The 27,863-nt window shown below is 38.9% G+C and overlaps 2 protein-coding genes across 2 annotated transcripts in view; one reads left to right on the top strand and one right to left on the bottom strand.

The window, feature by feature from the left end:
• uba6 (ubiquitin like modifier activating enzyme 6) overlaps positions 1-5,573 on the top strand; it is a 102,153-nt gene extending 96,580 nt beyond the window's left edge. The window contains exons 31-33 of the mRNA XM_048621056.1: positions 2,015-2,102; positions 4,065-4,159; positions 5,257-5,573. Coding sequence (XP_048477013.1) covers positions 2,015-2,102; positions 4,065-4,159; positions 5,257-5,392 — 319 coding nt within the window. The 3' untranslated portion in view covers positions 5,393-5,573. The remainder of the gene's footprint in view (positions 1-2,014; positions 2,103-4,064; positions 4,160-5,256) is intronic.
• A 6,231-nt stretch (positions 5,574-11,804) lies between these two features.
• The window catches only part of LOC109936096 (signal-transducing adaptor protein 1-like), an 84,260-nt gene continuing 68,201 nt past the window's right edge, over positions 11,805-27,863 (bottom strand). Inside the window, exons 8-14 of the mRNA XM_048621065.1 lie at positions 27,757-27,826; positions 23,896-23,998; positions 18,137-18,298; positions 17,331-17,390; positions 15,946-15,978; positions 15,787-15,846; positions 11,805-12,007 (exon numbers count right to left, since the gene is read on the bottom strand). Coding sequence (XP_048477022.1) covers positions 11,940-12,007; positions 15,787-15,846; positions 15,946-15,978; positions 17,331-17,390; positions 18,137-18,298; positions 23,896-23,998; positions 27,757-27,826 — 556 coding nt within the window. The 3' untranslated portion in view covers positions 11,805-11,939. The remainder of the gene's footprint in view (positions 12,008-15,786; positions 15,847-15,945; positions 15,979-17,330; positions 17,391-18,136; positions 18,299-23,895; positions 23,999-27,756; positions 27,827-27,863) is intronic.

Raw genomic sequence — 27,863 nt, 5'->3', positions numbered from 1 at the left:
ACTGTCCTGGGAGAACTAAAGGTTTATTAGTGTAAAGAGGAGGTGACATTTTAGATCAGACAATAAATGTTAGGTATGAGGCCTTGTTTAGAATTTGTTTGTGTTTTGGTGAAACAGATTCCAAAATATACTTACAGCATCTTAAGTTTGTTTAGTAATCCTCATCAATGGTGTGATGCTTTGATCTTTACTTATAAATTCTGTGTCTGATACCACCTCTCTCACCAACATCTGAAGAAGGAGTGAGGCTCCAAAAGCTTGTGTTTTCAAATATACCTGTTGGACTATAACCTGGTGTCGTGATTTCTGACCTTGTCCACCCCAATCCAACACCGGCACCTCCACATCATATATGAAAGAAGGGTATTGTTGGGTATTGTCAGGTATTGATTTTGGATGTGCATTTTCATTTCTCTGGTTTCAGTCATTTGATCTGTAGCTACAGTATCAACTCCAAATCCTTTTGAGCCAGTGAGCATTGCTGCAATAGAAGCCGCTGTTGTAGAGCCAGTGGTCCGAAATCAAGCCCTGGGAGTGGGTCTCAATAAGGTTCCCTAGACCACCTTCCTCCCTCCTCGAGTGAGGTGGGCACAGGGCTCTCGCAGTCTCCTGTTCCTTGTGGCTAGAACCTTGGTTGCCATTTCTCATGCACTGTGGCAGTCAAAAGCGAGGAGAGGGGCCTCCCACACTCTCTCTTGCTCGCACATGCACCCTGTTTGTGTGCTCACCCTCCCTGCAGGTTGATCCTCCATCTGGCTGGATGGTTAAATTTGCTAAATCAGTAAGATGAAAATTTAACTGCAAGACACAAATCAGGCACTTGTAAACTGACTCCTTTTTTTACACCCAGTCCAATTTTCTTTCTGTTGGCCCCATCACTGGTGAGTTATACTTATAATATGATACACTTGAAATAGTCTTGAGTCATACAGCACAGAAACAGACCCTTTGGTCTAACTGGTCCACGCTGATTGGACGTCCCAATCTGACCTAGTCCCGTTTGCTAGCATTTGGCCCCTATTCCTCTCAACCCTTCCAATTCATATACCCATCCAAATGCTTTTTAAATGTTGAAATTGTACCTGTCTCCACCACTCCTTCTGATAGCTGGTTCCGTACTCGCACCCCCACCCCCACTGCATGAAAAAGTTACCCCTCAGGTCCTTTTTAAATCTTTCCACTCTCACCTTAAACCTATGCCCTCTAGTTTTGATCTCCCCCAAACTGAGTCTGAGTTGTTACTTTAATGTAGTCACAAGGATGGAAAATTAGTTCTGTTATTCTTTTCTTATATAATTTGAAACAAATTATGTCATAAAAATCTTCAAAAAGGGGAGGCATTTTAACCCACCTAATTTATAGTACCCAAAACGTAATAGACAAATAATCATTTCTAAGAAACCATTAATCAAGCTCAGTATCCTCCTCCACTTCCCCCCCAACTTAAGAGCAGTTAAACTAAGAGCCACAACAGTTTACTTTTCTGTAACATTCTTCATATAAAAAAAAAATCTTTGAGAGCTTTTCAAATTAGAGAGGGCTAAAAGCTCTCTGAATAATAGACAGGAAAGTGAATGAGGGAGAAGTTTGCATGAAACAAGATCATGGTCGAGGATTTTCCTGAGACATTTGAAAGAACTGAGGGAATTAGTGCCTGAAAGATATAGAGAAAGCACAAATATGTTCTACAAATAAAGCCCTTCAGTGTGGGAGTGGGGGTGGGGCACGTGGAATCAAGGGAACCCTGCATTGAACGGAACAGTTCATGCATGTAGGTTGCAATTTTGTCTGCTGCTTTAAAAAAACAAGTTTTTTCAGGATGCCAGTAGATCATGGTCTTACAGGGGCTACACAGTTCAGACTTCTGAAGTACCACTGAACCAAACTGATCATATGCTTTCACAATCTCAGCATACCACTGTTGCAAAACTGAATGCTATAAACAAATGATTGTTTCCAACTACAGTTAGTTTAATAATCTTGTCCTAAAATCAAACTTTTTGTTTTGCCATAGGAATGAGATATCATTTACAATCTGGGATAGATGGACTATTTATGGAAGGGAAGATTTTACGCTGTTAAACTTCATAAATGCTGTAAAAGTAAGAAAGAACTTTATTCAAATTACTTGTAATTTTTTATTTCATGCTGTTCGGTTTCAAAATTATCTGTTTGCAAAGAGAGTCCAAAGGCATAATTGCATCATTACTTGTGAGAAGCATTTTTTTTTGCTTCAGAGGAAATGCAAAAGCTACAGTGTGGCTACACAACCTGAATGTGCTCTGCCTTCAGTATGCAGCTTTACAAGGCCCTTCTGAGAGGTGCATTCTTCCCAACTTGGGCTCAACACCCCTTGCATTTGTTGAGTTCTGTCATGGCAATTGCCATGCTTGATCTTGATAGCTATGAAGCATTCAATACGCATCACACCTAAATAGTTCACAAGATAGTCACTTCGAAGAATAAACTATAACAGACTATTTTGCCCACCATGCCTTTATTGGTTCTTTGAAACAACTATCTAGTGTTATTTTTCTGCTCTTCTCCATAGCACAGCAAATATTTCCCTTTCAAGTACACATGAAATCACTTTTGAAAGATACTGTTGAATCTGCTTCTACCATCTGGTACAGTCCAGATTCTTGTGATTCACTGTGCATAAAAATACGTTCTGCTCACCCGGATTCTTCCCCATGTTAATGCTGATTCTCCTGCCAATAGAAACGGTTTATCTTTGTTTACTATGTCAAAACAGCATATACATTTTCAACACTTCTATTAAATTTACCCTAAGGAGAACAATCCCATTTTCTCTAAATTTTATACATAACTGTAACATGAAGTCTTTCATACCATTCTAGTAATTCTTCCCTGCATCTGTTCCAAGGCCTTGATATCCTTTCAAGAGATGCCTAGAGTTGAACGCTCTGTTCCACCTGAAGACCTATATGTGCTATTATATTGAAAATATGAGGTAGCAAAGATTGTTTAAAGAATTGGGGAATATTTTGATGTGGATGAATTTTGGAAACTGGAGAGTTTGGAGGCTAGATCTGGGGCTAGATTTCATCCCACTTAATTCCAGATCACCCAGGAAGCCAGTTCTCCAATGGGAAGGATGATCCTAGATGAAAAAGCAGCACTTATCAACATTTCCGACTGATAAACTATTTGCTATTAGCAGATTAAATTCCAGTGTTACCCTGTAGATTCTGATGACCAGCACCTAAGTTTCAGGACTTGTTTTCTGTAATGAGAGAGTTTACTTTGTGTTGGACAATCAAAATTCTTACAACTCAACATGGTTCTCTGTAATTTTTTTCGATTTGTAGAATTTTAAATATAGTTATGGATTTCCTCATTTCTCAGGCACTCCAAATGACCAAAAATATTTTCATCACTGATATCATTTACAGTCCTATTGTTCCAATGTAATGGGGTATCGAAACTATGCACAGTTTTTCAACAATAGCTTGTTGCACTTTTTCTGCAGATTTATCATCACATCACTTTCCTTTTATAATTGATGCTTGTATTTATATCACAGAAACTCATTTGTCTGTTTATGGTTGCTCTGCTTTCTCCAAGCCAACAGGACTTTTATCATTCAAGTTCATACTTTATCCAGTTCTGATGAAAGATTGCAGATCTAAAATCTTAACCCTGTTTCCCTTGCCATAGATGCCTCCTGTTCTAAGTACATCTAGCACTCTTGTTTTTATTTCAAATTTACATCATCTGTAGTAGTTTGCTTCTGAATGAAATTCATAATGTATTTTAGGTTTTGGATGAAGGATCAAAATTGTCCAGATCATAGTCGGTGGTTACCCTGCTCCTCTTTGAGCAGTGCCTTGTCCACCTTTAATGAAAGCAGGTGGGAACTCACTCGATATGGCATTGAAGTGTCAGGGAGACCACATACTTCTGACTCAAAAGCACGACTGTTTTCACTGAGCCGTCACTACCAAATAGTAGATAAATCCTGGTTGAATGTTAGTAGTGAAGGATTTAATTGATTTCAGACTTGCTTACTCTTTAATGGAGATTACTTTCTTTCACTGAAGGAAAGATACAGCATTGAGCCCACCATGGTGGTTCACGGAGTGAAAATGTTGTATGTACCAGTCATGCCAGGACATGTGAAGCGATTAAAATTAACGTAAGTAAATTGCAAGCTTGAGTTGACCAGTAAAATAATTTAATAATTAGTTCATTAATATGTATTGCAATAAAGTAGACATCAGGCTGGTGTGGGCTAAAGCCAGCTGCCACATCTATGATATAGGTTGTAACCAATGCAGAGTGATGGGATTAAATTTTCCTCCCTTTTTTTGGTCTTCTGGGCTCTGTATGGTAATATCTAGGACAATTTACACACAATCCAGCACAAATTAACAATCTTGCTCCGGTTTCAGAATGATTGGTGTGAGAAATGTAAATGATTCCTGAAGCTGGGGTGCCATTCTGATTTTAGAGTTAGTGGGCACCCTCTGGTTTAAGACAGAGAAGATTACTCAGACTATCTTTCTTGGCCTGGAACATAGAGAATTCAAAAAGGTCAGCTTTATGTTTTCCAAATGGACTACGTTTTTGCTATTCATAATTGTAAACTGGTGAGAAATCACTTCTTCCCAAAACTTGTGATAATCAAAGGGTTGTCAGTTTGATAATGTGCAAAAAGATTTGATTGTGCCATCACTGGCTATTAGAAATTAATGGAAAATGATAAGTTAGTTCAGGGCAAGCTGGTTACTGGCATCTAATTGAAATTGTTCTGTCTCAATTGAGACAAACCAGCTATTCATGGATAAGGAGAGCTGATAGTTGTTTCTTGGGAATTTCCACTTGAACACAATTTACTGCGTTTTCTACTTCTGCATTCAGTAAGCTTCAGTTCTCTGCCCAGGTTGACAAATGCACAAATGGAAACCCCGAGCCAATGAACATTAAGTTCTACACTCCAGTGCAAAACTGAAAGAGTGCTGCAGAGTTGGAAAAGTAATCTTTGGGTTTATAGTTTAGCTGAGGCTCCATCAGCAGTAAGATTCGGAGAAGCCTACACTAGATGTGTTTTCCCAGTATCCTGTCCATTCTTATCTCGCAATCATTACCATACTACAGGTATGTTTGTAGAGCACTTTGATAATCCAGCTACAAAGGACTACTTTTAATTGATGAGGAAAGGGATAAGTGGTGTCCAATCCTAGGTAAAGCTGTTCAAAGTTTTATATTCATGTCCATATTTTTCCATTGCAGAATGCAAAAGTTAGTGAAACCAGCATCAGACAAGAAGTATGTTGATTTGACTGTGTCATTTGCACCTGAATCTGATGGTGAAGAAGATTTGCCAGGTCCTCCTGTGAGATACTATTTCAGACCTGAAGAGAACTGAGCCCATGTTTGCTGTGGATGCCTCCAGCCCCCTGAACCAACTGCCACAGAAGTGGAGAAGCACTCTCATAATTTGCTAAATTGTTCTGCTTTATTGTGATGTAAATGTTACTGTAATCTCCTGCACATGTTGCCCAATGCAGACTGCCTTAATAGTGGCAATAAAATTTGATGTTTTTAAATGATTGTCCGCATACTGTGTTATGATGCAGTCAAGACAGTCCAGTCCCAGGAGCATGATGCATATCACCCTTCTGTATAGACTCTTTATTGATTTAATTTAACTGCTTTGTTAGCTGTCATTTCAAAGTGAACAAGGTTCCATGTTGCCCTACACCAAAGATGTATAGCAAGTATACGAAAGTGGGGTTCAACCTATCTGCTATTAACTGCTCTAGGAACAGACTGTGGCTCCATAATTGAATTACTGTTTGCTGTCTTGATCAAGTATCTCCATGAAATAAATCCCCATCGTACAATCACCAACCTTTAGTCTATCAGTGTAAAACATTCTTAAAACCCATTAAGTTGAACCCTCCTTCTGTAAAATAGCCATGGGGTTTGCAGTATTGAATTATTGATGTGCACTCAGATTTCATGTTGTTTTGGCCATGCTATCAACCCTAGATTGGCTATTTTTAACTACTACGAGCTATGCGTTTTCCATTTGTCTCCCTTACCTTAAGTTTTAGACTAAGAAGTGTAAATTAAAACTAACCAATTTGTTCTTGTAACCACTGCAATTTCATTCAGATCATGGACCATTGAGTTTTTTAAACAAATTCTGTAAGTAATGTTTCTGTAGGCTGGTCTACTTGTCATTTAGCATGGTATTGTTAAATCTTATTTTATATTCACAAACCATAGAGTTTGTGTTGGTAATTTCACATTGAGGACATCATTATTTGTATCTGCAGGGATTTTTTTTATTCCATTTGTATATAATGCAACAATCAAAAAGTTGCAGGTTTTAGCTTCATTTATTTTTTTAAATATATTGGTAAATATAGTATTGTGATTATTATTCAATATGGGAGCACTGATTTAGAATTACAGAAGGCATCAACTGCATAGAAGTCCCTGTTTTGGTTATTAAGAATTTTGGACCCTGAGGTTTTGAAAGGCACAGTATAAATGCAAATCTTTCTTTGGGCTGTCAGCTGTAACTCATTGGTAACGTTCTTGTTGGAGGCATTCAAGACTTACTGCATAGACCTGAATGCACAATCGAGGATTATACTTCAGTGTGGTGCTTGAGTGTGCGCTGCGTTATCAGAGCAGTCCTCTTTACAATTAGACGCTAAACTGAGGTCCTCATCTGCTCTTTAGATGGATGTGAAAAATCCCATGATACTATTTCAGAGTAGGAAAATTCTACCTTTATCCTCAACCAATCATTACTTTTAACAGATTGATATAATTAATTGACCAAACAGTGTAGGATGTTGCTGTGCAAATATTGGCAAATTTCCTACATTACAACAGTGAGTCAAATCAGAGGTAATCCATTGATTGTAAAATGTTTGAAGCAACCTGAAGTAATGTAAGGTGCTTATGTAGATGCAAATTATTTTCTCTTTTTGTCTAGTTGTTCAGCATTAGATTCAAGTGGCATCAAAATGTGTGTTTCATTTGTTTAATGGAAAGCTAATTGACATTGCCAATTTTAATTGAAAAAACTCAACTTCTATTTATAATGAAATCGAATTCATGGAAGTGCAAACTTTATAACTAATAAGCCAGGTGATCCACAATGGCAGACAACATTTTCAACTTTTGTTAATAAGTTAAAATTCTGTCCCCAGATGCTATAATGCTGGTGTTCCAGCTGAGACATTTCAAACATGATTTTATTTGTGCCACAGAGCTATAGGATTGTCAATACCTTTCCCTTCACATTTGGAATAGTCAGGTTACTTGAGGAGTGTCCTCCCTAGATTTTCACTTTGGAGAAGCCAAACACTGTGAACTGAAAAACTTATCTAATAAAAATGAACTGAAAATTTATCTACTGAAAAAAATAAAATAACTTGGAACCAGTTATCTTGTAAAGTTTTTTTTTTTGTTTTTTTTTTTAAAAACTTTTGGAGTAGCATTCCAGCATTTGTCTGGTAGGTATGGAAGGTATCTCTTGATGGAAAGAGAAAACCTGTCATGATGGCTTTCCTCCAAATAAAGCCTCCCCACCTGTCATAAGTTACAACACCTGCCTTATGGTGTGGCACTTGTATCCAAATTACACCTGTCCCCCTCCTTCTCTGGGGATTTCTGCTTATTAACATCTTGTATGGTTTCTCCCCCTGTGTCTTATTTAAAATTTTAATACTCACCCAAGTATCTCAAAACGCTTTCCTCCCCCTGTCTGCAGTCAGCTGATCTTTGCTGATTTTAACCTTCATATGAATTCATCATGCTCTCCAATCTGACCATTCCCTCCATGTAAACACTCAAACTCAGTCATGGTCAACCCCTTAAACCTTGCCATCTCAAGTACTTGCAACTCCCAATCATAAATAAGACCATCCATAACCACATTTTTTGTATCAGTGTCCAACCATATCCCATTCCTCACATTACACTGGGAAAATCTATTCCCTACTAAACTTGCAACTGTGCTTTCAAAATCCCACTGTCCAGCCTATCACCCTCCAGTTACGATATTTACATAACCACCACACAACTGCCCTCCATCCTTGATTTCCTAATCTTCATTACTCATTATCACCCTCTCCAATCCCTGAAGTCGTCAAGTCAGATTTGAATGAATATGGTATGCAATTTCTTTCGCCATTTGTTGCTATATTTGGCTGTGCCACTATGTACTTTATTGGTCCTGCTCTTTTCAGCTAAAACTGCACAATGGAATGCAGAATAGGGAGTCTTGTTTAAACAAGCTCCAAACCAACAATATGCATTTGTTTTCGCAGCTAATGTGCAATCTACTTAATTATGAATGTGGTATTGAATTACTTGATAATCATAGTTTATCAACATTAACTTGATCCACATGAAATGACAAAACAATGTTGTATTTCAATAAGGAAGTTGCAGGCACCAACTGATGCCTTTTATACATTGTAAGATATTAGTTCAAGTCATCATTGCATAGATGATGCTTTCCATTCTTAATGTCAGTTAGGAAACAAAACTTCTGCTCCTCCCAATACACTTCCAAAATATTATCAAATACAGAAAAGCAACAGCTGGTAATTAGGTACACTCTTTATCTGAAGACAAGAACATAAGAAATAGGAGCAGGAAGTAGACTATTTGGCCTTTCAAGCCTACTCCACCATTGAAGATCGTATTGATCTTGCCCCTTGACTAGTTCTCTGCACTCTCCATCCTTTAATTCCCGTAGTATTGTAAAATCTATACATCTGTCTCATGAATATGCTCACTCCTCAGTGTGGTAGAAAGTACAAAATGTATATAAACATTTGAGTTGAAGACATTTTCCTCATCTCAGTCCTACATAGTTGGAGAATTTGAGCCCCTATTCTTGACTCACCAAACAGGGGAATCATTTTCCCCAGTAAAAGCCTGTTATGAATTTTGTGTTTCAATTAAATCTCATGTAATTCTTAAGCTCCATTAACTGTAGGCTTAGCCAACTCAATACATCCTCATAGGGCTATCTCCTCTTGCCAGAAGCTAGTCTTATAAATCTGCATTTCAGTCTCCAGAGAAAGCATGTTTTTGCTTGGGTAAAGAGACCAATGCCTTGTTCAGTTATAGTAAGACATCTTTACTATTACACTATTTCTCCCCCCCCCCCCCCCCCACCCTGATAAAAGCTAATATAGAATGTCCTTGCTAATTTCTAGCTGCCCCTAGATTCTAACTGATTCATATTTCTGATTGCACACAATTGCCAGTCTATCATCATTCAAAAAGAATCAACATTTTATTTTTCCTTCCAAAGTGGGATACTTCACATATTGTATTCCATTTGTACTTTCCTGCACACTCTTGACCTGATTACATCTTCCCATACTCCACCCCTCATCCCACAGACTCTTTACATTTTTCTCACTGCTTACTTTTGTATCATCAAAAACTTGATACATTACTCAGTTCTCCATCTGAGTCGCTAATATAGATTGAAATAGCTGAGGCCCCAATATGGATCTTGTGATGCCTTGCCAGTTATAGCATGCCAACCAGGTAATGTCCTCCTTATTACTACTTATTTTTTTCTATTAACTAATCCTCAACCATGATAATTCTAACTCCATGAGTCCTAATGCTGTGCAATACCCTCTTGACAACCACTTCATTAAATACTCTTTGAAAATCCAAATAGACAACTGTTATTTACTCTCTGTACATTTTATTAGTTCTCTGGGTTGCTGTACATTACATAGCCTCAAGCCTATAAAAAAAAGTGAAATCAGCACTCAATTTACACATAACTCAGAAGTTGCTGATGGTAAGAGCTTCAGATATTCTTGTTTAGTTTTATCCAATGATACTGCACAAATAAATCCTTTCAAAGCGATAAAGTTGCCTGAGGTTTGAGAACATTATTGGGAATCTGGCTCCAGTGGCAAATATTCACTAATCCCAATCAACAGCGTGTTAAAATTACTTTTGTTCTCTCGATAAGAAGATTGCACTTCACATCTCACTGACCATAACATCAACAGGGGTACAAATCATTTGTAAATGCTGTGCTTTGCTGCTTGGTTTTATAACCATACTTCTTCAAAAAAATAAGACAAGTTGGACTGAATGGCATTCTTCTGTCTGATTCAATGAATGAAACAGCTGTGTGTTGGATAATATTGAAACTGCAGCATTTGGGAGACAACTTACAATTAAAACCTCAACTGCTTTAAAAAGCAATATGAAACCAGGTAGTGAAAGATCAAAACTAAAATGTTGCGATCTTGGAATATGTGGTCAGTGAAAGAGGAATTCAGAGTGACATTAAAAGCAAAGGGAAAACCGTATGATTGATAAATAAAAACAAAGAGCTGCGGATGCTGTAAATCAGGAACAAAAACAAAGTTGCTGGAAAAGCTCAGCAGGTCTGGCAGCATCTGTGAAGGAAAAAACAGAGTTAACGTTTCGGGTCTGGTGACCCTTCCTCAGAACCAGATTGATAAATAGACTTGAGGCAACTCAGAGCATGGAAACAGATCCTTCGGTCCAACCAGTCCATACTGAACACAGTCCTAAACTAGAGTAGTCCCACCTGCCTGCTCCTGGTCTATATCCCTCCAAACCTTTCCAATCTATACATCCATTCAAATGTCTTTTAATGATTGTAATTGTACCTACATCTACCACTTCATCAGGTAGCTTATTCCACACAATCCACTTAAAAATTTGCCTCATGTCTTTAAAATCTCTCTTACCTTAAAAATGTGCCCCTTAGTCTTGAAATTCCCGATCTTAGGGAAAGACAACTACCAGGAACTATCTATATCTCTCATTGTTTTATAAACTTCTTTCAGGTCACCTCTCAAACTTCTACTGACAGCCTTTCAATTTACATGCTATCTGAAAATATTGTGACTTTTACTTATACCAGTAGAAAGTCTGACTTGAAATTCCTCTCAACTCCTAATTGAAAATTATGTACTTGCAAGCATCGTATCCTTCATCCGGATTTTGTAATATTTCAGCTATGATGTTCTTACCTCCAGAAGTGAGAAGATTGAGGGTTCAAGTCACACACCACTGATTTGAGTACAATGAAGATTGATAATGCTGCAAGGGACTGCTACATGGCTTGAGTTGTAATTTTTAAAGGTAGGATGCTAAACCAAGGCACCAGTGCTCAGGTGTGTAAAAGATTCCATGGCACTATTTGCAAAATGTTGGTTAAAATCTCCTGGTCACTAGACCTATATTCATCAATCAACCAATATGACTAAAACAAATAATAATCACCAGATAATTCCATTGCTGTTTGTGGGACCTTGCTATGTACTCATTGGCTGTACCATGATTACTTCACTATAACAATGCCAAAATACTTCATACACTATGGAACACTTTGGTATATCCTGAGGCTGTGACCTCTCATTTCTTGTACCACCTGAGTGGAGCTTCTAAAACGACGACTAAAATGACATTGCACTATTACTAACAATGCTTCAATTATCAACTTACAAGATTTTCCACTCCAGTCTTTCTTTTCATTCAATCTTGTAGGTGGTTATCTGCCACCTCGATATCAGAGATTTAAATGTCTTCTCCTGAATGTTAGCTTTTTAGATCCCAGTTAAAATCATTTGAACTCCTCTAGAATGCAGTGTAGAAAGATGCATTCAATGTCTTAAATTTACCATTAGATTTTTCATCAACAGAACTAGGTCTTAAATTGTTCTTGTGAGAACGTCATCTTCCACATCACTGGGGTTTGATACGAACGAGAAGCAGATTGGTAAAGCCCAGAATTCTTACGATTTTTGTTTTTTTGTTTACTTTGATGTAAATTTTACATTCAAAGGAGTCAATGATATCAACTCAAGAGCAATGCTTGTGTTCGCAGCTTCTCTAACTCAGTTAAACAGATATGTATTTGAATCAGTTCATTAATCTTCTCCCAGTCTTGCCCGTCTCTCGTTCAGCTTTGCCATTAGTTCATCACTACCACCTCCACCTGCAAAGCAAGAAGAGAGGAAAATGCCCAATCATATTTTTACATTTGGGTATGTCACAATGTTTACCATTCGATCTTCAACCAACATCCAAAGAAATCTGACAAGAGAGATGTGAAGACTGAACTACTGTGAGGTACTACTTTTCAGAACAAAATGATTTCTAAAGAGTAGAGCTTGATGGAAGTCTCTCCTTCCACACTGTTTCCTGCAATTTGTTTGGATTCTGTTTCATCCCTCCAATAATTACACTGTGCACTTTCTCCATAATAATCCCATTAGCAGTTTGAGCCAAGTTCATCATCCATTTTCAGAATTCTGGATTTAAGTTCCATGCCGGTGTTCTCTTATTTTTGTAAAAGAAATCTTGTTCTTATGTTGTTCCACTTTGAATCCACAGGGATTGGGCAATTTTGGTAAATTGCCCAAGTAGCCAGTTTTTGTGTGGTATTCAGTTGTGTGAATCACCACATCCAAGCCTGATGTTCACCTAGACTCTATGTATACACATTTTCCAACTTAGGAGATAGTAAGAACTGCAGATGCTGGAGTCAGAATCAATACAGTGTGGAGCTGGAGGAACACAGCAGAGGAGCAAGGATGGGACCCTTCATCAGGACTGGGCTGATGGCTGTATTGACATTTTCCAACATAGTCACTGAACAGCTCTCAGGATGCCTGTTACCAAGCTGTATATTCAAAGTTATTTTGTCAATGAGCCTAAATACCAACAGCACTTTAATTTTTATTTCACAGGGAATGAAGTATAAAAACAGGGAAGTCTTGCTAAAACTATATGAGGCACCAGTTGGACCATATCTGGGATACAGTGAAGGTAGATCAGAGAAGCTGTTTCCCTTTCTGGGAGGGTCTAAGACCAAAGGGCAAAATCTCAGAGTAAGGGGATTGTCCATTCAAGACAGATGAGGAGGAATTTCTTTTTTCAGAGGGTTGTGAATTTGTAGAATTCATTCCTGCAGATGTGCTGTCGAAGTTGGTTCATTAAGTATATTCAAGGTTGAGGCTGACTTTTAAAGTCGGTAAGGGAATCAAGACTCATGCAGGAAAATGAAGTTAAGAATTATCAGATTAGTCATGGTCTCATTAAATAGTGCAGCAGGCTCAAAACCTGAATGGCCAATTTCTGCTCTGATGTCCTATGGTCCTAGGTAACTGCATTTAATTTAAATAATTCAAATTTATTGTAAATTTAAAAAGATATAACACACTGCAGTTCCTTGGGATCTCTGACCTTGTTTTTCCAAAGATAGATAAGCTGTCAAGAAAATGTTTGTCCTCCCACTACCCTTTGGTTGAAAGCAACTCCCCTCAACTCCCCTCTTAGCCTTCCATTTCTTACCTTAAACCTATGTCTTCTGTTATTGACTTCCCGTACTAATGGAAAAATGTACATTCCTATCTATCCTATCTATACCCCTCAATCTTACAGACCTCTATCACGTACTTCGCTGCTCCGAGAAAAACACCCACAGCTTATCTAATCTTGCCTCATATCAGACACTACAGCCAAGCATCCTGGAAAATCCCCTCTGTACCCCAATTCATTGCAATCACATCATTACTGTAATGTGGTGACCAGAACTGCATGAGTATTCTAGTTGTAGCCTAACCAGTGGTTTGTACTATTCCAATGAATTCTTTGCTCTTGTATTCTGTGCCTCAGTTAATATAGGTAAGTATCTTAACCACCTTATCTATCTGCCCTACTACCTTCAAGGTTCCTCTGACCTTTAGTACTTTCCAGGTTCCTATCATTCATAGTGTAATCACTTTCCATTAGTTATCCCAAAGTCCATTCCAGGTTGGATTCTATTTGTCACTACTATGCCCACTTGACCTAGGACTGTAAGATGCAGGAGCAGAAATAGGCCATTCAGCTTTTGAGTCTGTGGCACCATTTAATGAGCCCGTGGCCAGTCTGATAATCCTTAACTTCACATTGATATCCTCCTGCAGTTTACAGTTATCCTCCTCACTATTTATCACCCCCTACAATTTTCATATCATTACTTATTTCTACTTCTAACCATATGTCTTCATTATGTGATCCTTCTAAGGAAATGTTCCCACTCTGACAGAATGGATTCCTTGAGCAATATTGCGATCTCTGCCACATATACCCCATAAACTGTGAGTCTTGGTCATAGCTGTGACATCATACTCCTACATGAGTATGGAGGCCCTCAGCTCATTTTGTTCCTCAGGCTCCGTGCATTAAAATATATTCCATTTAGTCTTGTTAAACTCACTTCTGTTTCTTCTAGCTTATGTTTCCTCTGTTTTCTAGACTTACTTGTGTTTTAAGTTTAATTCCATCTCTGCCCTCTGAGCTACTTGTTAGGATCCTAGCCCCCTTGCAAATCTCATTTAAAATCTGCCCGAGCAGCATTAGCAAACCACAGAGAGGGGGTTGGTCCCATTCCTCTTCAGATGGGACTCATCGAACTTGTATCGTCCCCACTTCCACTAGAAACGGTCCCAATACCTCAAATCTGAAGCCCTCCTTCCCACACCAACTCTCCAGTCATATATTCATCTGCTCTTTCATTCTATTCCTACACTCACTATTGTATGACACGAGGATTAATGCAGAGTTTACTACCTTTGAAGTCCTGCTTTTCAGTTTTCTATGCAATTCCTTAAAATCTGTTTGTGGGACTTCTTTCTTTCTTCTTGTGGCATGGATCCTAATATGGACCATGGTCTAACTGTAGACTCTCCTCCTTCAGAATGCCCTGCAGCCGTCCATCCTGACCCTGGTACCTGGGAGATAACCTACCAACCCAAAATCATGACGATAGCCACAAAAGCATCCATCTACTCCCCTCACTCAATCCGTACCAGTATTGCCCTTCTACACTTCTGAGCAGCTGGGCCACCCAATGTGCCATGGTCTTAGCTCTGGCTGGCCTCCACAGAGGAACAGCCATTCACACTGTTTCTCAAGGCTGAAAAATGGTTTGCAAGCGTGATGCGCTCTGGGGATTCCCTTCTACCCGTCTTGTTCCCGTCTTCTGTCTGGCCATCATCCATTCCCTCTGTCTGCACTCCTTAAGCTGTGGGTGACCATGTCCTGACACATACTATTCACATATCTCTCAGCTTCCTGAATACACTGCAATATCCTCAGCTGCTACTCAACCTCCAACACCCAGAGCTCAAGTTGCTCCAGCCAGAGGCACCTCCTGCTCACGTAGTCATCCAGACCACTAGCAGTGTCTACAGTTACCCCGAATGTGTAAATCACAGGCTTAATCCATGCAGACACACCTTACAAAGTGGAACACGGACTCTTGCTTTTATTTTACCTTTACTATTTGGTAAGCATAGGCTAGAAAAGTCTTATCCTTGTTTATGTCAGACAATAACCAGACGCCCTTAACTATATCAAGCAAAGAAATTTAAGTTTGAAGTTCTAAACTTGTAAACAGCATATCCAAATCTCTTTGTACATTAGAATGAGTATGTTATTCCTTTCTGTGGCAAAGTATGTTATGCTCTGCCATTCACTTGAGCAAAGTAGTTATTTTCCAACCTTCCTCCTCACTCTCCTGATGACAAGTTTAAGTTGGTAATCTCTTGTTACAGACAAAGGGAAACCATTCTTCACACTTCCCCCAATTAAAAATAAGCCTCTATTAATCTTCTGTATCACAGTGGAAAACATTATTCTTGGTGTGATCAGACATTGCGTAAATTACAACAAATAAAGCAGCTTATAAACAACACAAATAAATGAAATGAAAAATGGCAAGGATACCTGTAGCAAAGAGCCGAGATAATCTTGGTTTTGGAGGAGTACGGGTGGGAGGCCTATCATCTACATTAAAGCAAAAGACAAATTACATTCACTCTTCAATCTGCATGTGTTAATCACACAAACAACGCAAATAAATTCAGGGACAGTTCCTCCACTCACCTGCTATGACCATCTGGTTCATTTTTAGATGAACTGAAATAGATAAAGAAATGTCTATTGTGATACTATAATCAGCCATGCAATGAAATCTGAGTGGCACTATTACATAAAGCACTGACCAACTAAATTTGCACATTAGTCACTTCAAAATATTTGGAACAATTAATACATCAGCATTTGGATAGAATAGGATCATCTTGACAGATAGTCAAATTTCAAAGTAAAAGATGCTGACTCCTAGAGTGCAGCAATGGGTTTGAATAGGACAGCAAGTTTCAATATTACTTACTATTGTCTAAAATTCTAGAGGTAACTCATAATCTTCATGCACAAAACACCTTGGTGATTTGAGCTGACATACAGCAGCACAATATTTTCATGTCAATTGCCATTTGGATTATTTTGTTGATCCCCAAAATAGTTTGTCTGTTCTTTGAAAAGGTTAAAAATTGTCAACTTGATACATGAGCTGATTACATAATTAGCAAAGGATCCTCAAACTACAGACACACGAAAAGGTTTTGTTTCAATTATAAAAACATTCACTGAATGCAAAAGTAACTGGATAACATTAAATACCTCAGTTACAGAAACACATGAGGCTATAAGCAATATCTCACAGTTATTGCAAGAATTGTACAGAGGCTGGTATCCCATCACCAACTTGCCCTTTATTTACTTGTGCACAGTACACTAGCTATGGCCAGTCAGTTCCCTAAGCCAAGGGGATTCTAAATCCCCTGTTTATATTTTTTGTCTCTAAAGTGAGGAGACTCTGAATCCCCTGTTTATATTTTTTCTTATCTTCCCAGCACCCTTGCTGTGCGTGTGCAGGCATGAGGCACAGTAAAAAAAACACCAGGTGTGCAAATAACTTTATTAATGTACCACCACCAGGAAAAGCACCCACATGACAAAAGCATCAGTATCAAGCAGAGCCCCTAGGGACAATGCCTATGTGGAAAAAAAAGGTGAGGGGGAGGGTAGGGATCAAACCAAAGTGGAGTTTGTGGGGGAAACAAAGCACTCCACACCCCATGGTGCCCACCTCTCCCAAAAGGCATCAAGAGCACCAGTGCACACCGCGTGCTCCTTCTCCAGGGACACCCGAGATCCCCTGTTTATATTGGTCAGCCAGGGTTTCCTGATTGACCCAGGTTAAAAATCCCAGTCAGAGATCTCGTAGTCAACAAGATCCACCTGGTTCCAATGGTTAACTACAGTTATCATCAGTTATTTTTGCAATTAAAGAAGCAGAGAATTAAAGAATTAAAATTTGATGCAATGATAACATTGAAACATACAATTATTGTGAACAAAACCTCACACAAAAGGAAAGCTTCATTTCCAAAGAAAAAAAGATAGAACTAGATCACAGTTCCTACATTCATCATTCATGTAACTTGGCTCAGGTTCCGTGTTCGCTGGACTTCTGCTGCTCATTTCTGCTGCAAAAATAAAAGTGATATTATCAAACACTTTACATGGCAAGATGGCAGCTTTGGTCTGCGACAAATATTTTTCTTAACTCCAACTGCCTTAGACCTGAATATAATATGTGAAACAGATGAAACAGAAACACTGGTTTCTCTGCAAGGCATAATATACACAAAGACTGCAAATTTTAACTGATTCAACCTCTCCTTTGAGTTCCATCCACTGTCCTCATCCTCATCCTCATACTCACCCTCCACAATGCTGCCCACCACCTCCCCCGCCACCTCTTACCCTACCAGTGAGGAGATGTTAGATACAACTTCAGCATCACCTGTGCCATTTGGGCAAAAATAAACATAATCAGTAAAGACCAGAAACTGGACCGGGGATTTCATTTGTTTTTATGTTGAATGTGCCTTTTACTGTACTACTCAAATCTGGACATTGTAAGATAATGGGATTTTGTGCTGTTGGTAATGTATTGTAGTTGGTTTTCAATGATTGTTATGGATGTTTCATCTTAAGAACACAAGATGTCATAAGGCCAGTCAGTCAAATCAACCTTGTTCAGCTACAGTTCATACATGACGTATCTTTGTTCCAAAAAGTTCAGACTCAAAATCCTTTAGGCGCATTTTTTCCTCGACAGATACTGTAACTATCCCTGTAATCTTCAATTTATTTCATAATTAACTGACTATTTGGTAAATTAGTTAACTGAAGTGACATTGACAAATCAAAATATGAAACGTACCTGGTCTTAGAGGCAGCTTTTGAGGAGATTTAGATGGAGATTTCATTATTCTTTGGATGCCTGGATGCTCAGATGGTAGGACTGGGGGGCATTGAATTGGGGTTACTCTTGACATAGGCACCAACTTCTTGTTTGTTTTTTCATTTGGATTTTTGGACACCTCTGAAATAAGGATAAAAGCAAAATAACTGAGGTCACATATTTGAAATAACTGAATATAACATTGTTTCTGTGGAAATCACAGTCAGAGTGAATGTTGAGATTAATTTAGGCTTTGGTTTAAATTTGGCGTGTAAGGTATAAAAATAAGAATGATGAATACTCTGACCTGTTGTACCTGGTTATCAAACAAACAGTTTCAAGGTTACCGAATATTTATATCTGTAAAAATGACTGAGGCTGTTGAATGCAGTGTGGCAGGCTCAAATAACATTGGAGAGCAATAGAGATTACTGGAAGGAGACAGGCAAATTTATGTAATGGGAGACACTTAGTAGTCGAAGGTATAGAGTCCTGTTCTGTTGTCTGCCTCTCTAAGTTAGAAATGATCATACTTTAGACTCAAAATTCTTGATGATCTCCAAGTGTATTTTTTATCTGTTATCCATGTGGTGGTTTAATACATTATTACTCAGCACTTGACTGCAGTGTAGAAGTGAAATGTGGCACCCCAGATATATATTTTCAAAGCAATGAAGTCCTATTTATTTTCAAGTAATATAACAATACATCTCTCTTTCTCCAAATAAAATACAATATCTTGATATCAGTGTAACTGGACCAATCACCAAATATTTCTTTTCTAAATTAACAAAGATTAACGATCAACTTCTTTAAATAAACTGGACACTTAATTTAACTCTTCTGAAGTTAAGCTAATTGTCAAAGGTTCTCAATAATTCTTCAAAAGTCTCTGTTACTTCCTTTACAGGTTGGCAAGCTGTAATGTCATCAGTTATATTCCTTTTTGTGTAGAGAAGTTTATTAACTTGTTCAGCTTCTGATTTAGTATCTTGTTTAGCAGCTTTCTATATCTTAAAAACATCCAAAATGTCCAATATCGAGTTCTATTTGGCCCATTCTTAAAATGAACTCTTCCTGGCAATATTATTTCTGAGGCTGTATCTTTCTAAAATGATTATTTATTTCCCTTGCTTTAAAGGCAAATAATTTTGAAGTATAACACAGATGTTGCTGTGCACTGCTGTTCTGCAGGATTGTGCATATTTTGAATTCAAAATAGAGGACTCCAATCAATGTTCCCTCTAAGCTGTGCAGCTGCATGCACACTACTGCTCCAATGTTTCACGCATGGTGATTAGAGTTGGCATGTCAATCGTGACACTGACTTCCAGTTCCAGAAGTTGCTGCAATGCTCAAGCCTTGGAGGCCTGCGCAGCCAGTAAGAAAATTAGAGAAATGCTGACTCCGAACATACGTGAGTAAAATGGAGGATTCCGACCTTTTCATAAAATTGCAGTATTTTTTACAAGGCAGAAGCCTTCACACTGTCGAAATGAGCATGATGACTTAGTGCCTTTCTTCCACCTTCTCACCATAGCCCTATACATTGTTTCGATTTAAATAATCATCTAATGCTTCTTAGGTGCCTCAATTGAACCCGTGAACCGAAGAAAATTCCAGGCAGTTCATTCCAGACTATAACTACTCACTGTGTGATAAAGCTTTTTTCTCTCATTGCATTAACTCCTTTCACAAGTTACTTTAAACCTGTGCCCTCTTGTTCCCCATCCAAAAGAGCAAGAATTGTTCCTCCCTATCTGCTCTCACCAGACCACTCATGACTTTGAAAACTTCCAACAAATCTCCCCCACCTATCTATTCCCCAAAGAAAACAGTGCCAAATTCTACAATCTAGTTTCATAACTGAAGTTTCACATTCCTGGAGACATTCTTATAAACCTCTCCCACACCTCCAATGCATTCACATCCTTCCTGAAGGGTAGCACCTAGAACTATATACAATACTCCAGGTGAGGTATGACTGGTGCCTTACCCAGTTCAGCATAACCTCCATGCTCATGTATTCCATGCCATATTAATAAAGTCAAAAACACTGCATGGTCTATTAACTGCTACAGTGTCTTATTAGTTATAATGAATTATGCACATATTCACAACGTCTCTCTGATCTTGAACATCTTTTAGAGGAGTTTTATACTATTTTCATCTGTTCCTCTAAGTTCTATCAAAATGAATTACCACACAGTTCTCCACATTGAATTTCATTTTGCCTAATATCTGCCCACTTCAGCAACTTTTCCTTTCAAATTTTAAGACCATAAGAAATAAGAGCAGGATTAGGCCAATTGGCCTATCAAAACTGCTCCACCATTTGATCATGGCTGATACGTTTCTCAACTTCATTCCTCTGCCTTCTCCCTGTAATCCTTGATGCCCTTACTAATCAAGAACTTATCTATCTCTGTCTTAATTACATTCAATGACTTGGCCTCAATAGCCTTCTGCCACAACGAGTTCCACAGATTCAGCACCTGCAGGGCTGATAAAATTCCTTTTCATCTCAGTTCTAAGGTGTTGTCCCTTCACTCTGAGGCTGTATCCTCAGGTCCTAGTCTCTCCTATAAATGGAAACATCTTCTCTACATCCACTCTATCCAGGCATCTCAGTATTCTGTAAATTTCAAACATATCCCACTGCCCCCCTCATCCTTCTAAACTCCATCAAACACAGACCCAGAGTCCTCAACCGCTCCTCACATGACAAGCCCTTCATCCCCGGAATCATTCTTGTAAACCTCCTCTGGATCCCCTCAAATGACAGCGCATCCTTCCTTAGATACGGGGTCCAAAACTGCTCAAAGTATTTAAATGCAGTCTGATCAGAGTCTTATACAGCCTCAGTATTACATCTCTGCTCTTCCATTTAGCCCTCTTGAAATGAATGCTAACATTGAATTAGCCTTCCTGACTGCCAACTGAACATGCATCTTAACCTTAGGAGAATCCTGACCTAGGACTCTCAAGTCCCTTTGAGCTTCAGATTTCCAAAGCCTTTCCTAATTTAGAAAATAGTCTATTCCTCTATTCTTCCCACTAAAGTGCATAACCTCACACTTTTCCACTCTGTATTCCATCTGCCACTTCTTTGCTTACTCTCCTAGCCTGTCCAAGTCCTTCTGCAGTCTTCCCGATTCCTCAACACTACCTGTTCCTCCACCTACCTTTGTGTCATCTGCAAACTTAGAAACAAGATCATTAATGTATAATGTGAATCGTTGGGTCCTAACACTGACCCCTGTGGAACTCCACTAGTGATTGGGTGCCATTCTGAAACATACTATCCTCTCAGTGCTCCTTTGATGATCTTAGCTGAGTGTCCTGGGAGTTCGAAATGTTTACTTTGAAACAATGACAGTGTTTAAAGCAGGCCAGTTGCCAGATTCTCCAGCTAGGAATAATGGAATAGGATCCCAGTTATATTTTGTTGGTTTTCAGAACTGGGACTATGATTAATACGGCCAGGGGCATTTGTATTGTGCCGCTAAAAGTGAAATTCTATACCGAACTCCATATTGTTAATAATGCTTCATGCTTTATATTATCTGCAAACTTTGAAATTGCCCTCTGTACTCCAAGGTCTAGATCATTGAAATATAATTAGGAAAAGCAAGGGTCTCAATTTCAACGCCTGGGGGACTTCAGTACAAATGCTTCCTTGGTAAAGACAGGTGCAAAGTGTTCATTTAATACTTCAATAATACCTTTTGTTTCGATATATAAATTCCCTTTTCAGTCTCTATTTGGCCCAGTTCATCCTTTTGCCACCCAGGGAGTTCTGAAATTTTTTGCCCTACCACTCCCCTTTGAGGGGGTATACCATTATCATTTAGCCCAATGTTTAGCTACAGTCTCACCTGCCAAACTTTGGCTTCAGTCTATCCAGCTCAGCTCCCTTTTTGTCAGTTCTACCTCAATCAATTGTTCTTATTCTGGATTGTTCATTGGTCTTTCCCACCATCATCCTAAACTTTATGATACAATGATCACTGATACCTAAATAAACCCCACTGACACCTGACCTACTCAGCCCACATCATTCACAAGCACCAGGTCTAGCAGTGTCTCCTTTCTCATTGGACACATTCAGCTGTAGAAAATTCTCCTTAACACAATCTAGGAAAGTTGGTTCCCCAACGTTCTACCGCCATTCCAGCTCACATTTGAATAATTAAGGTCTTTAATTATAGCTGTCTATGATGTTTGAACCCCTTTAATTTCTTCACAGATGTGTTTTCTTTTTGCATCGTTCCCATGAGTTGGCAATCCATAGACTACCACGAGCAATGTATTTGCACCTTAGTCAAATCGGATCTAACCAAACTGATTCTGTTCATGAAACCACTGGGACATTCTCTTTTTCCAGCACTGTAATGCTCTCCTTACTGTTAAACTATTTGCTATAAAATGGAAATTAGAGAGTAGAAAGTAAAATTTCTCAACATTATTCACTAATCAGTTCTTTCTTCTGTGCCTATAAATTGGATATTTAGGGTAACAGGAAGAACCAATTCCTATAAAATCAAAAGTGTCTTTTTAAAGGAAAATGAAGAATTGCCTCCTTCCTCTCCTCTTGTAAATCCCTCAACTCACTAAATTCCCAATACACCATTCAAGCAGCACTTAGCAATAAGACATTGCCCATTTAGGTTTCTAAAATGCCTTTTCATCGCTTTAATTTTGATTTTGCCACATTCCCAGTGCTGTCACCTTGTTTTGACTTGGTTTTGTAGCTCTTGACTGTAGCTGTGTCTCATGGTATCCTCTTACTATGGCGGTGATGCTTGATATGAGCTGTAAGTACTTCACCACTTTTTGTTTTCCAATACTGTAAATCTGTGCTGTTCTGTTAAAGGTCATACTCACGCACCAGGAATTTTAACTTTCCTGGCAGAGCCTTTCATATCTGTTTGCTCAACAACTGAACCCCAATGTGGGACTGCCCCAAAAGGTCACTGGCACCCAGTGTAATCTGTAACTGCCTGGAATGACTAACCCTCCAGCTAGATGGACCTGGAGGGGCTTTATCGAATCTGCACCACTTGCCACTGTGTTGTGTAAGCAATCCATACTGCTGTTCATCAAGTTGTATGAGCACTCTGTACTACTGCTCATGACCACCATCTTCATTCAGAGTTCTGCAGAGCTTGTTTGGTCTAGTGTGGTACAGGAAAACCATAGTCTAATGAAAAGAGGCTCTTGTAAACAACACACAGTTTGTTGTAAGGTAGTAACTACATACAGGTTATACGAAATGTGATCGACATTATTACAGAGACTATGAGGGAGGACTAGACAGGCCTTACTCTTTCAGGAACCTAAGGTGTTCTCCTTCGAGCCCATATGGCAACATCATAGTCGACATTCCCTCTAAGTTCTCTGGCTGTTGCATGGATCTCCAAGGTCCAGGTGCCACAGCAGCTGGAGAAATTGAAAGAGAATGTATCGGCATCCGAAGATCCTCAGAGTAGCTGCACAGCCTCACAGCTTAGAGGGAACATTGAATGGTGGTGCTTAAGGCACTCCTCTGCATAAATTCTTTCAGGCCCTTACATAACAGTTCTGAGGTCATGAAATATGTTATGTAAGTGCAAGTTCTTTCTGCTTACTTTTCTTTAAACATGCTCCATTCCTTGTTTAAATTAGGATGTTGTTACTCAGACTAAATGAGTTTGCACATACACAGGTTGATGTACAATGTGGATGGATAAACATACCAATTTTGTCGGCATACACATCAGATTCTATATACGGTTTCAAAGCCCCACTGGTCTCTTTTATAAAGTGATCAATAACTTCCTGAAGGCTCCTACATGTGACCTATGGCAAGGGAAGAAAACAAATTGCTGTTTGTTAAGTCAAGAAAATCTCTGCAATTCCTTACTTTCCTCAGTTTTACCTACCTCCTATGTTTTACAGGCTTTTAAAACTCAACTAGTGATGCCACATGCTCTCTCCTTATAAAAGGACCTTGTACTTTGAACCTTCACCTTCAACTGGTTATTCTAAATGAGATAAAGATTTAATTGAGGATACTGTATAAACAGGCTAAAGCTTATTTACCAAACGGAATAGATAAGAAATTTAGAATAACAGCGCAGGAAATTTGGTTTAACTGACTACAGCCAAAGTACAGGGGTCCTATACCAACAGACTGGCAACTTCTTGCTAATTCTGACTTTGCAGTTTGAGCACAGGCTCAGACATTCAGTTTGACTGACAGCTACTGTTGTTCGATATGCTTTATGTTCCTTAAGAGTAGTGATGGTGGTGTTACAATAAGACAACAATACAATACACTTGAATGCTTGTATCCTAGCCAAAAGCTTTGCGGCTGTCTGATTTTATTAGGGCTATGAGTATTCCCTTACAGAGTGCCATGGCCAGCATTAGTGGAACAGTGGGAACTACTCAATGCATTTTCTTTTCTGTCACCCTTAATTTGTTCTTTCTTCAATGAAATAAAGATAATAAGGCAAAAATTACTATTATTTAGGTAAATCAATGAAGCACTGAGTTCAGTGGTATAACATTAACTAAGGCCAGAGTGCTCCTGGACCAAAAATATAATTCTTTAATAATAATAATAAGCTTAATAATAAGAACAATAGTAATCAAACCTTTTGAAAATGTTTAATGGATAGAAATGTTGGAGCAAGCTGGTATTAAAAATGCTAGTATAGGGTGTAATATAAAGATGTCAGCACATGTGCTAATGTAATTCGAGAAAGGGAAAGTGCCACCTTGATCTGATCTAGTTTACGTATAATTTTATATCCTCACTCTGTAGTTCACTCTCAATAACCTCAAGGCAAGGCAATTAATAATAAGCATGGGATGTACTAAAATCCTAGCAGCCAGAGGAGTCACCAACATCACATTGGATATTAGGTGCACTTAATTCCTCTAGGCTGGAGAAGATGTATTAATGTTCCATTGACCAGAGGATACAATAAATCCCTTTAGATATGGGACATATTGAAATTATACAAAGGTATATAATGCACTAAATTCCAATTGGGCATAGGGTGTAATTTCAGTGGAAGATTCGTGGAAATCCAGATAAATGCAGATGCAGTGTGCTTTCAGCATTCGATCAGGAGAACTTGCTTAGCAGAGTGTTGTGTTCAGCATTGGCAGTCCTGATGCCAGTTCACCCTCACCTCACCCTCCCCCCCGCCCCCGCCGGGTCCTGAAAGATCAAATTTAACCTGGTGTGGAGTCTTCTCCCCATTAGCAACTCTGCTGGAGCTATTCCCATAGTTGCATGAGATGTTGTCCTATAACCAAATAGGAACTGGGCTAGCTTGGTATCTAGTGAACCTGCTGGTTTTTTCTTTAAGGCTGCCTTCAAAGTTTGGACTGCTCTTTCTGCCAAACCATTGGATGATGGATAGTATTGCAGTTATCCTTATGTGATGAATACCATTTGACTTAAGGAAATACTCAAATTCCCTGCTGGTAAACAATAGCCCATTATTGGTGACGCACACTTCTGGGTATTTATCCAGCTGCGAAAAGCAGTTTACTGTGTGTTTAAAATCCCCACAAAGGCAACCCGATCCATCGTGCTTCACAATTGGTAAGACTGGTGCTGCCCATTCCACAAACTTAACTGATTTAATGATTCCTTTACTTCTAGCCTTCTGATTTCTGCCTCTACTTTCGCCTGTAAGGCAAATGGCACTGGACGGGCCTTGCAGAATCATGGGATTGCTTCCTGGTCAACATGCAGGGTGGCCTTGGCTCCTTTGACAGTCCCTCGACCTTCCTGAAAATCTTCCAGGTATTTAATTAGGATGAGATTGTTAACTTGCTTGCTGAGGTGCCTTGTTTTTGTTCAAATGTTTCGTCACCATGCTAGGTGACATCATCACTGGAGCCTTTAAATTTAATTAGGACTTCATTCAGGCAGCCATTTTCTAATTGAATAATGTTGAGCCAATCAAGGTGAATTGTACTGAGCCAATTTCGCCCCATCAAGCTTGGGCGCAAGCCTTTTATTACAATCAGTGGTAACTGAACAAGCTACTTCTCATAAGAGACTAGAACCAAAGTTGTACTTTTAATCTGTAAAGGTTTCCTGGTATAGGTTCTCAGTCTAGCCGAGATCTTGTGCAAATTTAAGGGCTGGAATCCAGAGCAAATTTTGTTAAAGGCTTGTTCTGTGATCAGACGTTTATTTTGATAGGTTCGAATTTGGATGTTGCTAAACTATTTTACTGCTCCAAACCAGACATAGGTGGATTTTCCAGGGTGTGCACTCTCCTGGATACCTGCCTACGAGTTCTCTTACTTCATTTAGATCATGTGGAACTCTTTTGCTGTCTTGAGTCCGCAAATCGGCAACAACTGCAATGGCTTGCAGGCAGGATCCTGAAGAAAATTTTAATCATTTGTCCAACGCTTGGCTTTCTTTTGCGGTTTTGCTGTAGGCTGACCTAGAATCCCTCTGTTCAGGATAAGTCCTGAGTGAGTCTATGTAATTGCATTTACCAAACTGGTGTCTCCCTGCAACCCATATGCTCCACTTGCTGCATTTTCCAATGATAAAGCAGTTGTAATGCCTGTTTGAAGTCCAGTTGGGCTTCAGCGTTTAGGCACTTTTGCATGGTTGCATCATTAATTCCACATACCAAATGGTCTCTCAGCTTGACATTAAGGGTTAAACCAAAGTCACATGTCTCTGCCAGTCATCTTAACCTTGTTAAAAATCCCAACACAGATTTCCCTGGTTCTTGAGTTGTCGAGTTAAACAGATATTGCCTCAGAATTAGAGGAGGCTTGGGTAGTAATATTCCTTAACTAGATCCATCAACTCTTGAAAGGTTTTAGAATTTGGTACCTCAGAGAAAATTAGCCTCCGAAATACTATAAAAGCTGCGGATCCACAAGCTGTAGAGAGAATTACTCAGTTCTTTTCTTCTGTCCCAATATCATTTGCCCAGAAAAATTAATGTATTCTTTTCACATATTAGGCCAGTCTTCGACGAGTCAAGCTTTCCAAATATCAGTATGATGCCCAAACTGCTTATCCCATATCAAAGATGACAGTTGCGAGTGAATTTCTTCAGGAACGTGCTTTTCTCTCATTGCCATTGAAATAACTCCACAGAGGCCAGCATCCTATCACCAAGTTACTCTTTATTTACATGTGGAGAGTCCTTGACACTGATCCTGCTCTGTCAGAGCCAGCTGTCAGAGTGAACGGAACCTCTGACACTCCTGTTTATATCTGTCAGCCAGGACACCCTGATTGGACCAGGTTAACAGCCCCAATCAGGGAACTCATATTCCATCAAGTCCACCTGGCTGACCCCGTCACAATCACTGTACCACACTTCCTGTTCTTTCTTTGCAGTTTCACATTGAAAGGTTGCTAAGATTAAACAGTCAACTGCAAAACATTCCAATACACTTCAGAGCCAATTCAATATTTCTGAAGTGTAACCACAGTTTTTTTTAATGTTTAGCCATTGCCCACAAGTCACATTGATTTCATGCAAGTTTTATGTACATGATAAAACATGGAAATCTTAAACTATAAAATTTCAGAATAAATTCAGAAAGAAACCTACTGGATAGTTCACCCAGATGACAAATCCACTCTCTTCACAGGTCACCTTGTAGTGTTTTATGACTCGCCTACTGAAAGATAAATTTGAACAATCATTAAATGTAAACT

The sequence above is a fragment of the Rhincodon typus genome, chromosome 3 (assembly GCF_021869965.1).
Source record: "Rhincodon typus isolate 14 chromosome 3, sRhiTyp1.1, whole genome shotgun sequence".
Lineage (NCBI taxonomy): Eukaryota > Metazoa > Chordata > Chondrichthyes > Orectolobiformes > Rhincodontidae > Rhincodon > Rhincodon typus.
Note: the sequence above shows the minus strand (reverse complement) of the source record. Positions and strands in the feature narration are given on the sequence as shown.